Raw genomic sequence first — 12,338 nt, forward strand, 5'->3', positions numbered from 1 at the left:
CAGGAAAGCCTTGCAATTACAATATTCCCAATTACAATATTCAGCACAGTTTTGCCATGGCAGAGGGTAGTTGTATGTTCTACTGTAGCACCTGGATCCCTTCTTTTTGTTCCTTTGTGATCCCTGTCCTTACTGGCTGTCTCAGAAGGGACTGGTAATGCTGTTTCTCAGAAGAAAGGTAAAGTGGGAAGCTTCGCTGCTCTTCTCCCTCGACTGAAGAAAGGGCTTCAATCTTCACTGCTTTACCAACATTGTACGTGGTTAAAAATACTCAGAGTTCCTTTTGCTTTTGCAGGGCTGCTTCAAGCCAAAGAGTTAGGGCTGCAGGTGTTCCATGCTGGCACAACGCTGAAGGATGGCAGAGTGGTTACAAGTGGTGGCAGAGTCCTCTCCATTACCGCTGTTAAGGAGGATCTGATGAAAGCACTGGGAGAAGCCAACAGGGGAGTAGCAGCCATTCGTTTCAAGGGTGCCACTTACAGGAAGGACATTGGCCATCGGGGTATACGGCTTCTCAAACAGTCTCTGTATGTAAGCAAAGGCACAAGCAGAAATAGATGCCAGTCCAAAGCTCTGTCTGTTGTTATCGTTTGTGTGACGAATTATGGTCTATGCAGAAAATGTCACTATTGCTGCTAGCATGTTGTTTCCTCCCCACAGGGGTCTGATATACAAAGAGAGATGTGTGGGAGCTGTAACCAATGATGTTTTGTTTCATCAGCCAAAAAGATCAATTGTAAGTGGTACCAGATCAGGTAAGATTAGGAGCAATCTTTGAATTTCCTCAGTATGTTGAGTGAAATCAGGTTTATTTTATTTTATTTTTATCCTAGAAGTTGAGTAAATCTTCTCTTGGCATTGAAACTGACTTTGAGAAACTGAGCTGGGGTCACCACGAAGAAAAAATAACTTTTATTTCTCATCCCTCCTTATACTTTAATTAAAAAATAGATGGTTTAACATGGGATTTTTTGCATTTTTCCAAGGGTAATATAGTGAGCAGAATAACTCCTGGATTAATGGAATGGTTTTGTACATCACTGGGCAGAAGTTATCCCACCAGATGTATACATGAGTTCAATATCCAAACAGTTGATAGGATGTGGCTAACAATCACTTGACTTGTTATTTGCCTTTCAGATCATGTCTTTTACTCTTAATAGTGATCTGTTGAGGAAAATTTCTTGTTGATTTTTTTTTCCTTAAAAAAAAAAGGAACTACATAAAGAAAAAAGGTGAACTGTTAAAAGTTGTGGTTTTTTATCCTTTTTTATGCACAATCCATAGGTCACAAATACAGAATAATAATCATGTGTTTATAGCACCATGAAATACCTGATTTCAGGATCCATGGTTGACAAAGCTGTGCGTGTTTTGTCAGTGGACACAATGCTGTCTTGTCCAAGAAACCGTAATTTGCAATATTCTCTTGGTGAGTATTCTGGCCTTTTTATTTACTTTAAAATGATCCTTTACATATTTGTATTTCACAGGCAGTCATTCAGAAATAAGAGGCTTTACTGGTTTCTTCGACTTAAAAGCATCTGGTTATGATGATCCCATCTTGGTATCTCAAACTAAAGGCCTTGGATCTAAACTGCAGGTAACTAGCAACTTGACTGTAGCAAAGCTCATGTTATCTCCCAAGACTGTTTAAATGCCACAGCAAATTGTATCATTTACACCCTTCTGAGCCTTTTAAGTACATCCCACGTCCACTGCAGTGGTCAGTTGATCTTCTTAGTTGATCACTTGAGCAAGGTGTATGTCACTGAGAATCTGGAGAATCTGTATATTTTGCAATGAAATTATAATAAAACAGAACATTTAGCCATGCAGCTGAGGAACTAAGAACCAGAATTTCTGCTATAAAATAAAGGATCCATTGGATTTGAGAAAGATCAATTCAGGGAGAAATTGGTACAGAAATGTTTTGAAATTATTACTGTCATGCTGAGCTTAATAAATTGTATGCAGAGAAGTAGTATTATTACCTCTGTCAGGGTGCTGGGGGAAAAGAAGGATGGAGGAGATAAACATAAAAGGGAGAGAGAAGCCAGTAGCTAAATGCTGCTAATTATACCAAAACACAGGATAAGTTGAACCAGGAATATATTTACATAGGAAATCAGAAGGCGGCTTTCAGCCATCAGAGGAGCAGAGGTCTGAAGCTGCCTTTCACAGGTAAAACAAGTTATTTTTTTCAAGTTGGTGTTTATACCTTTAGTAATGAGATGATGTGGTGTGACTTCCTGCACCAGCAGGAGCCCAAGCATAAACCAGGCAGCCTTTTGCAGTTCATACATTCTTGAACACCTCTGCGCATGAAAAAGCAATTGGTGCTGGCTCTTGTGGGTATTTGTCCATAAGCATGGCAGAGAGACATTCCCAACTGTGTTTATACAGACTGTTCCCAAGACCCTTACTTGTCCAAAACAAGTTGTCCAACGCCTACATGAATTGTTATTAGATCAGTGGGAGGGAGTTGTTATAATGCAACAAAGGATGTGAGCTGACTGGTTTCCACAGCACTTCTAAGTCAACCAGATGGTGAAAGACGTCAGGCTTGTAAATCAAACTCCAGTTTTGTGTAGGTGTTGCTCTGTTATCACTTTGAAGCCAGTGATAATATTCATCTGCATTTTGCCATTGCCTGTCCTTCAGTACTGGGCTTTTCTGCACTGATATAACTAAAATGATAAAGCTTTGTTAGTAAACGGTAGTTACCTTGAAAATTTATCCATACATACACCGTCTTGTCTTATTTCAGAACCTGAAGTTGTAACTAACAAAGATAAATTGCACTGTGTGAGTTGGAACAGTACATCTACATCAGCAGCTGGTGCAAACAGAACTGCTCTGGTGTATCCCCGGCAGGGTAGAAACTTCTGTTTATATTAAAGTGGTGTAAATGTCACCACTTTGTAGAAACCATGATGCCCGAATTAGGTTTCATTACTTGTAGGATGCAAAAACCTTGATTATTTATTTATGTATTTATTTTAAACCCAATAACAGCCTTCCTGAAGGAAACAGGATGTTGCCTTGTGTAAGACCCGCCTTTCAAAGAAGCCTATAGACCTGGCCCTTGTTGTCTGTCATATGAGATAGCTGGGATGAAAAGACTCCTTGTGGACAGTGGGAGAGGAGAATCTCGTTCCTTGTGGGCTTGGAGAAGAACAAGCAAATTACTTAATGACATTGTTTCAGTATTGCTGTGTAGCCCAGTGAAATTAGTAGGCAAAAGTAAAGCAAAACACATAGTAATGTTTAAGCAATCTGGTCTTATTATCAGAAACTGCTAGGATGTTCTGTAGGTTGGATGTCCCAGAAACTGGTAATTGCTTTCAGACACCCCTTATTCTGGATTTGACATACCATTCCAAAAAGCAAGCAAACAAACAACCCCAAATGACAGCTTATGGGTAGCTGAAGGTAGATTTTTAAATAAAAAAAAAAAAAAAAAAAAAAAAAAAAAAAGATTAAAAAGATTTTTCTTTTCTCCTTGAGAAAATGACCCGTTTTCTCTTGATCTACTAGGTATCTTCCATGGTGTTTTATGTTGTGATTCTTATCAGGGTAAAGAAGATACCTGCTTATTTGTCTGATTGATGTCTGAGTTCTGCATATGTGTTGTCACCACTGCTGGTCCCTACCATGTTCTGCAGGTTGCACAAGCATGTAAGAGACATGACACCATAGGGCAGGACCTGGTTGCCGTGTGTGTCAATGACATCCTGGCTCAAGGAGCAGAGCCCCTCTTCTTCCTCACCTATTTTGCCTATGGCAAACTTGATGTTGATGTGACTCAAACAATCAAAGAAGGAATAGCTGAAGCATGCAGAAATGCAGGATGTGCCTTCCTAGGTATGAACACACTTCTTTGATATTTGAAGGTTCTGACGTTAAAATGATAATTACTGAATAGAATTTGTAGGCAGAACAATTATGTGATGTTGGAACAGTTGGTTTCTGTTTGGGGAAAAAAAAAAAAAAGGCGAGCATTTGGGCACAAACTCTTTCTCATTTCTAAAATGGGTAAGCACAGAGGGATGATCTTTGCTATTCGTGCGTTTGGATCCCGTCTCTTTCTTTTTTATCCTTGTATAAAGGAGAGCAAAATTGCCCATGCCTTACATTCTTGAAGTGCTACATGTTTTCATTCCCTCTCTGATTTTCCATCATAGAAGAAAGTGTCCGATAAGGTAGTGTGAAATGCAAGAATACCTTCTTTCAGTAACTTCGTAAAGCTTTGTTTTGTTGAAGCCATAAGCTAAGAAACTGAGAAGGATTTTTAAAATGCATCTGCATGTGCTGCTTGGGCTGTATGTCTCTACAGCTGTCCTGGATACATTGTCTATTTTAAGAGATGCTATAAAGTTATCAATAAAACATGTTTATAGGTAGTGCTGACTGCTTTTTTCTCCCCACTTAGGCAGGGAGATGGCTGAGGTGCCTGGCATGTATTCTTCTGGAGAGTATGACCTGGCTGGCTTTGTGGTTGGTGCAGTGGAGCGAGGGCAGATGCTTTTGGGGCTGCAGAGGGCTGATGAGGAAGATGTATTTATTGGACTGGCCTCTTCTGGGATTCATGGCCGTGGCTTTAGCATCATAAGGAAGATACTCTTAATGTCCTCCTTACACTACTCCTCCCCAGCGCCTGGCAGCTGTGGTGACAAGACCCTAGGTACAACATCTTTCTCAAAAGCAAACCTCCAAGTGAATTGTGTCCAGACATTTTCCTAACTAGGTGCTGCCAAGAGTTGTTTATTTCAAGATGGATTAGGGTTTCAAGATGGATCAGTCTTTGGGGTAGGTACATTCCTTAGTTTTGGAAGGGTGGACCAGCGCTATTTGCTACTTCCCAAGTCTGTCTGCCACAAAGATCAGAAGGGAAGCTGTTCAGAGAAGCATTCCCACTAACTGCCTAATGATTTTTTTAACAAACTGATTGTGCTGACACTTTTGTTTGCAGGAGATATATTGCTGACCCCAGCAAAACTGTACAGTCCGTCTTTGCTGCCTGTTCTTCGCTCAGGGCACGTGAAGGCTTTTGCCTTTATTGCTGAGGAAGGGTTGCTGGAAGGCATCTCCAGAGTCCTGCCAGAACATGTCAGTGCGGTCCTGGGTAAATATCAAAGATGACTGTTTGTTTGACAAAATTTATATACAGCATAGACTTGACTTTTCAGCTTCAGTTATAGAGACACCCAGAAATGTTTTGTGTATAAAAAGCTGGAGACTGAACAACCCAAACTCAACCTTCCCAAACAGATGGCCAAAAACATTCCTATTTCGAGTAAGCATCAACTGATGAGCACCACTCTCTTGTTGGAGAGGGGAAATTTAAGGAGAGTTTGAAGGCAGCTTACATCTAGAACAAAAGGGATTTGAGAAAATTGTGTGCTCTGCAAAATCTCTCTCCAAAATAATAATTTTGACCAAAGAAGTTGACAGTGAAGCTTGTTGAGATAACTAATTTGCATGACTTACTCCACAGTGTGTACACAGACAGAGACAAACACTTAATGCAGTTTTGTGGTTGGTAGTAACTTCTTCATAACAGATTAGCATTTGACATCTAAGTTAAAACTTCTTCTATTGAAGCCAAAATTGGGAGCAGTATTAGGTAGTTCAAACAACAACAAACCAAACCAAACCAAAAATATAAAACAACAATCACCACACATATTGATGAGAGTCCAAAAATATGAAGGCGATGGGAAGGGAGGAAGGAAGGCGTCTGTACTTCTCTAGAACTAAATTAGAAAGGAGAGAGATAAACTCCACTTACTAAAGTGGTGCCCAGCTTGCTTGTGAGTGGCTAGAACCATAGAGAAGGTAACAATCCAAGAGGATTGTTAGTTTTCTAAAGCGAAGTGAAAGTGGCAATTCTATACAATCAAGCTTTCCACAGAGAACCTAAGGACATACCTGCATGAGTAGGGTCACTGTGAAAGCCCGTCCGTGCTTCCCACAAATCAGCCCTGTTCTGGTCTGCCTGACAGTACACCTAAGTATGCACACTTACACCAGGCATTGTTCCTTTGGAACAGAAGAGTAGGAACTGCTTAGATAGTCCAAAAAAGCCAGAAAATATTTTGCCATATGGCTTCTATGTCTGTTACAGAAGAGATGTAAGTCATTTGTAGTTTTGTCTTTCTGGCTGATCAAGGATGAGTATGTTTTAATTCACTGTCATTTCCTACATGTTCTCAGATCTCTTTTCTTGCACAAATGGTGTCAAGAAACCTCTGCCTAAGGAGCACCCATAAGCATGACTGGAAGTTGGGTCAGTGTCCTCACTGGGCTGTATTCTTAAAACATCAAGAATATGTCTGTCAGCTCTCGCAATATACCACTGTGTGTAACAGCAGATGGGTAGCAAACATATGTGCTGACCATATCTGATTTTCAATCTCTTTTTTTTTTTTTTGTCCAGATGCATTTAGTTGGAAGATTCCTGAAGTCTTCTGCTGGCTTTACAAAGAGGGAAACCTGTCTGAGGAGGAGATGGCTTGGACATTTAATTGTGGGATTGGTGCGGTCTTGGTTGTGCAAAAGGAGCTGGCCCAGCATGTTCTCAAGGATGTGCAGAGACATGAGGAAGCTTGGCTGATTGGAAAAGTTGTTGCCCCTTGTCACACAGGTTAGCAGGTGTAAGACACCTTGTTAGCAGGTGTCTTAGTGGAAATTAAGACACGAAAATTAAATAGCATGCTTCAACTGAAAGTGTAAGATTCACCTGTCTCCTTCTTCAGAGGCATTTCCACCTAGGTGTGCACTATGTATTTTTAACTTGATAGAGGGTGAGTTGTTTAAATGTGATTCTGTGAAGCTCTGAGCATCTCCTGGGAGGTACAAGTTGTGCTCAGTTCTGTGGGAAGTGTTCTGTTGCAAATTTTGTGTAGCTCACATCTATCTCATGTCATTTTGCTAGGCTTGAGGCTACTTGGAGGCTTCACATCTAGATTTCATTATTAAATACTGTGAGAAGTGAGTGACTTGTTTTCAGAGTGACATTGCTTGAATAGTGTTTTACCTAGGTACCTGGTTGAGACTTGAAATCCCTCTGGTGACTGTCTGTAAGGACTTTAACATTATTTAGTCAACTATATTTTACCACTATCATGGTAATCAACACACCTCCTTTCCAGCCCCTTCCCAACTCATATGGATCCCATATAAAGGCCGAGGATAGGCCACAGCTGTGTGCAGTCACAGATGGTAGTAAGTCTTCATTCTGCAAGTGACTAACACAAAAGAGGTCAGCACAACTAGCCTGAGTTGTTCATTCAATTAGTATACATTTTTCTAGTTCAGTTTGTACTAGTATAAATTCATTGCTGATAGGTTTTTTCCATTGAAATGTATGATTAATGAACTATACCAAGTAAATTTAGACGGGAAAGTAAGATCTGAAGTATTTTACTTTTGTCTTCCTCACGTATTTGGAGGAGGTTCTCACATCAAAGTCAAGAATCTTCTTGAAGCTCTGCAGCTCAGCAGCCCCCAGCATCTGCTGAATAATGCTGTTGTAGAGAGTCAACACCAGCCCAGGAGGAACAAAGTTAAAGTAGCTGTTCTCGTCTCTGGAACAGGTGAGCTTTCATTTATCACCAGTTATGCAGAGAAATGTTTGTACAAAGGAGAGGCTGAATTCAGCCCTGATGTTCTAAAACCACAGCTGCATTTTGACTGGCAGTCAAGAAGGTGTTTTGTACTGCTTAACAAATGAGCTTTATTACTGCATAAATTGCTTTCTCCTCTTCCATTTGTGCAATCCTTGAAACCAAGATTTTTAACATATAAACAGGGCTAAGAGTCACTTCTCAGTGATACAGATGCTTGTCTGTATCGTAAATGTTTGCTCTCTTTCCCTTTGAGGCACAAATCTAGCTGCGCTCATCAATTATGCAAAAGAACCAGGCAGTTGTGCTCAAGTGGTTCTTGTCATCTCCAACAAGTCCGGCGTGGAAGAACTACGAAATGCAGCCCGTGCTGGGATTCCCACCAGGGTAAAGGCACTCGTTTCCTTTCCTTTATATCACCAGCTCACACTTACTGAATCTGTAGGTCTGTAATGTGATGCTTGGTGAGAATTCATGTTTCACGTCTGTTTAGATCTTCTATGTAGGTAAGTGGATGTAGCACAGAACTGTCAAAGTTACCAGCAGAGACAGAGCTGGAAGCTGTATGGGCCTGACACAGCGCTCACTGGAGGTTGTGAGTGTCTCTCCTGTCTCTTCAGTGAGCGTTACAGTCCAGAGTTAGGAAGGGACTTAAAATAAGCACATGCCTAAGTTTAGAGATGTGCTTACATCTCACTGAAATTAATATGTTTATGTTTTACTCTTGCAAATGCTTCGATGATTTTTAGAAAGACCTTCATCCTGTGTGCTCAGTCATTTTCAGCAGCACCGCCCAAGTCTTCTCTGCTTTTGGTCAGTAAAGTGTTAGGGAAGCTTTCACTGGTTTGTTTCATAAAGCAAAGATACAGAAAGAGAATAACATCGTGCCATCGTATTTGGCAAAGCAGAGAAGGTGGCTTTTGAAAATGAATGGTTTGTGGTTTCAAATGTAGCCCATCAGGAACTCTTCTTTCTTAACGTTTAATGTTTTGGAGCAGTTATTGCATGTGTACAGCTATACACAGATGGGAATAAATGCTGTTAGAGCCTCTCCATGCATTAAAAAGTTTTCAACAAGCTCCCTTAACAGCTGAGTTGGATCCATATGACCTTTTTTTTTTTTTTTCTGGCAGCATAAAGACTGGCAAAAAAAAAAAAAAAAGTTAAATTATGTTAAAATTCATTCACATTTTCATAGGTAAGAGCATAATGGCTCTGCAGCCCCTTATAATGTCTTTGTGAGCAGTCAGGAATCAACACTTACGTTGGGAATTGGGTCAAAGGGGCTGAGTAGAACTAAAGCAAGACTTAAGTCCTCCTGTTACATGGCATGTCCAGTCAGTTTGTTGTCTTTCTAGATAAATATATGATTTTCTGTAAGCACATACAGACTGGCTGGTGGTGATGTTGATTATTACTCTAATCTTCAGCCAGGCATTCTGGAGCAAGAGATCAGTATCTTCTGAAAATTGCCCCTTATTTCCTTATTCCTTCCCCCTTATTTCCTTCAACACCACATTATCCAAGTTTCTTTTTTTCACTCTTGATTTCTCTTCGTGCAGATTTTCTACGTGTACTAGAAAGCATTTTGTGAGAAACAACCTGTGTTAACTAGCAAGTGATTGGGATGTTCCCAAGAATGTTGCTATGAACAGGAAAATCACAGATATCCTGAATAATGTGCAAGCTCATAACTCTTTAAGTCTTTGAGTGTCCTGGGATGAATCTGTTCTGTTTTGTCTTTATTGCTCAAGTAGCTACTCTCATTCACATGAAGTTATTTCCTTGATATAGCTTTTGATCTATTTTAATGCTTCAGGTGATTGATCATAAGTTATACGGGAGTCGCTCTGAATTTGACAGCACAATTGACCAAGTTCTTGAAGAATTTGCTGTTGAGCTGATATGCCTTTCAGGATTTATGAGAATTCTGTCCAGTCCTTTTCTCAGAAAATGGAAAGGTAAGAAACTGTAACTCTGTAAAAGAGAAACTAAAATACAGATGCTTAGTTGTGCTAGGATTACAGTCACATTTCTTCATCTTACAGTTACAGCTCTCTCAGCCTTGCTGATACTGAGGACTGCGTGTAAATCAGTGGGGTTACCATTTGCATTCCTTCTGGCCAGCAACTCTGTATTGGCAGTGAAGTGCCCTGTGCTGGCACAACAGAGGGGCAAAAGCAGTGTCATGGGGTTGGTCTGTCTGCCTTCCTACTGGGAACGAGAAGTGTCTGTGGAGCAGGTGGAAGTTTGGTTCTATGTTTCCGTCCAGGATCTGTGCTGGGGAGTTGTGCTGAACTTGCTCCCTGCAGATGTTTCACAGAAAACTGTGAGAGGGGGTGATTTCTTAATGCGTCCCCCTCCTAGGGCTGCACCTAGCACTGCTCTGTGCTGCGTGCTGGACGCACAGCCACTGCAGCTCCCTAGGTGAGGATGGCTCGGCTCTGCACTGGGGCAGAGTTTTCTTTACATGCAGGCCAGCAGAGGAGGGAATGCATGCTCCTGTCTCTTCTTGGCACTGGGCACCACGTACCGACTCCTGAGGCCTTGCTCAGACATTACTGACTGCAGATCGCACGTGGACAGGCTTCTTAGGGAATCATGTTTCCTGTGGGAACGGCCTCCGTCTGTGCAGGGGCTCAGTGTGAGGCTGCAGGGTGAAGTCCTCTGCTTCCAAGCCCCTTGTCTGCAGCACGAGGGCTGGTCACCTGAGAGGGAAGAGACTCATGACTCTCTCTGGCCATAGCTGCAGCAGCAAATGAGGTCCTTGGCCTCAACTGAGACATGCTTGCCTGGCAAAGCTTGCCCACCATCACTTGTGTTTCTGGAAGAGCAGTATTTCCTCAGATCAGAGCAGCACTTCCCCAGATTTCTTAGAGATCATAACACCACTTCTCTTTTTCCTTTTAAACACAAACATGCCCTGTTGCATCTTGACTGCTACTGGGACCATTTGAACTCCTGAGCGGTGCTGACTGCTGTTGGTTTGAACTGATGATCACAGCCAACTTGAAGGAAATTCCTTTCAAACTCATTTTTTCTTTTCTCCTCTCACACTGATATCTAGGGAAAATTCTGAATGCTTCCCCATCGCTTTTCCCACCAATCAAGGGTGGAAATGTCCATCAGCAGTCCCCGCAAACTGGATTCAAAGTCACAGGCTGCACAGTGCATTTCGTCCTGGTAAGTGTCCTCTTGCCTAACAGTGAGGAAGTTATGAACATGAATTTGCCTTTTTTCCCCTTGGGGAATGTTCCCTTGGGAATGTTACCAGGTACAACATGTGGGGGTTTCTTTGATTTGGAAAGACAGCTTTACACTGACTGGGGAGACCCTTTGCAGGCCCTTCCCCTCTATCACATTTTGCTTGCCTTGTTTCTACCTTTTCACCCCCTTATTTGTGCTTTTTCAAGGTCTCGCTGTCTTCCTTCATTTTATGTTTTGTTTTTGTTTTTAATTTTTTCCCCCAGTTTCTCCTGTCCTCAGCAAACTGTCCTCTGAATCTTCTAGCCCACCTCTCTCTCCACAGTCTACCTCCTAATGTGACGTATGCACCCCCAGTGGAGGTGGCCCACAGGTATACTTGCCCACAGCTAGCTCTGTGCTTACTGAGGTACCTCACGAGACTTTCTTTGCCCTGTGCACACCCTCCATACCCTCACTGACACTGTTAACCGCCCTCTTCTGAAAGACTTCCCATCTCTGTTGCAGGAGGAGTCTTGCCCCAAAGCAGTGATCCACCAGGAGCCGGTATCCGTGAAGGCAGATGACACCGAGGAGATGCTGTCGGAGAGGGTTAAAGAAGCCGAGTGCCGGGCTTTTCCCATCGCCCTGCAGCTGGTGGCCAGTGGAGCAGTGCAGCTAGGAGCTGATGGTAAAACCTGCTGGAAACAAGAGGGACAAAGTCTGTGTCTTCAAGAGAAGAGTGACTGCGTTTCCTCTCCTGTGATGCTGGAGCCACAGAAAAATGATGTGGTGTAGGCAGGCTGACGAGCGGCTTGCTCTGCTCACCTGTCCTTCCTCCTTCCTTCCCTTGACGTGCTTGGCTTGCACCGCAGGCATATCGCTGTTGCGTTTCCATTCCGAGCCACGATCTCTTTCCCCTTAGCTTGCAGCTTTACTTACGCCTTTTGCAAATTGGCTGTGGGAGCCAAACTCATTTCAGATCTCGAATTTCTTTGTTGGTTTTCATCTGCAAAGTAATGCTGTGCTACAAAGCAAAGAGGGGGCTTAAGCTGTGAAAGTGGGCTAGTGCTTCAGAGGGAGAGGAATTCTTCTGAGGGATTAATTTTTGTTGGCTGCATCGCATTGAGGAGCATGAAGAGCTTCACAGCTCCTCAGATGGAGGAGGCTGGATGTGTTGGGGCAGATCAGAAGCGTGCCCCAACCTGGCACGGTGTGTGCGGGGTGACCAAGCCTTAGGGATGAAGGCACAGTTCTGTGAGAGGGGCGTTTGTGTTTTCAAGCTACACTGGACCAATTTCACTAACAGGGTGTGAGAGTAGAGTAACGTGGAGCATGTGATCCTTAGTAATTCAGCCCTTAATGTGTTTTAACTCCTGGGGATGGACAAATTTCAAACCTGCTGCTACTGGCTCTTTGATCTGGTTTTGTGCCTTTAAGCAGGCAAAAGTGGGCAGGGAAATTAGTGTTGAAGCAAAACCCCTTTGTGGGTCCTTCTAACTAATAGAGATGTCCAGTGAGCTG

The 12,338-nt window shown here is 42.4% G+C and overlaps 1 protein-coding gene across 2 annotated transcripts in view; it reads left to right on the plus strand.

The window, feature by feature from the left end:
* LOC118160730 (trifunctional purine biosynthetic protein adenosine-3-like) overlaps positions 1 to 11,995 on the plus strand; it is a 26,937-nt gene extending 14,942 nt beyond the window's left edge. Inside the window, exons 11-22 of one of the 2 annotated variants that reach the window (XM_035315679.1) lie at positions 296 to 527; positions 661 to 755; positions 1,494 to 1,603; positions 3,669 to 3,867; positions 4,436 to 4,687; positions 4,976 to 5,128; positions 6,443 to 6,649; positions 7,458 to 7,601; positions 7,888 to 8,018; positions 9,451 to 9,592; positions 10,699 to 10,814; positions 11,343 to 11,992. In XM_035315679.1, coding sequence (XP_035171570.1) covers positions 296 to 527; positions 661 to 755; positions 1,494 to 1,603; positions 3,669 to 3,867; positions 4,436 to 4,687; positions 4,976 to 5,128; positions 6,443 to 6,649; positions 7,458 to 7,601; positions 7,888 to 8,018; positions 9,451 to 9,592; positions 10,699 to 10,814; positions 11,343 to 11,612 — 2,051 coding nt within the window. In that variant the 3' untranslated portion in view covers positions 11,613 to 11,992. Of the gene's footprint in view, positions 1 to 295; positions 528 to 660; positions 756 to 1,493; positions 1,604 to 3,668; positions 3,868 to 4,435; positions 4,688 to 4,975; positions 5,129 to 6,442; positions 6,650 to 7,457; positions 7,602 to 7,887; positions 8,019 to 9,450; positions 9,593 to 10,698; positions 10,815 to 11,342 lie in introns of both variants that reach the window. The other variant, XM_035315678.1, reaches the window with a different exon arrangement.
* The last annotated feature ends 343 nt before the right edge of the window (positions 11,996 to 12,338 follow it).

Source organism: Oxyura jamaicensis, chromosome 1 (genome assembly GCF_011077185.1).
Source record: "Oxyura jamaicensis isolate SHBP4307 breed ruddy duck chromosome 1, BPBGC_Ojam_1.0, whole genome shotgun sequence".
NCBI lineage: Eukaryota > Metazoa > Chordata > Aves > Anseriformes > Anatidae > Oxyura > Oxyura jamaicensis.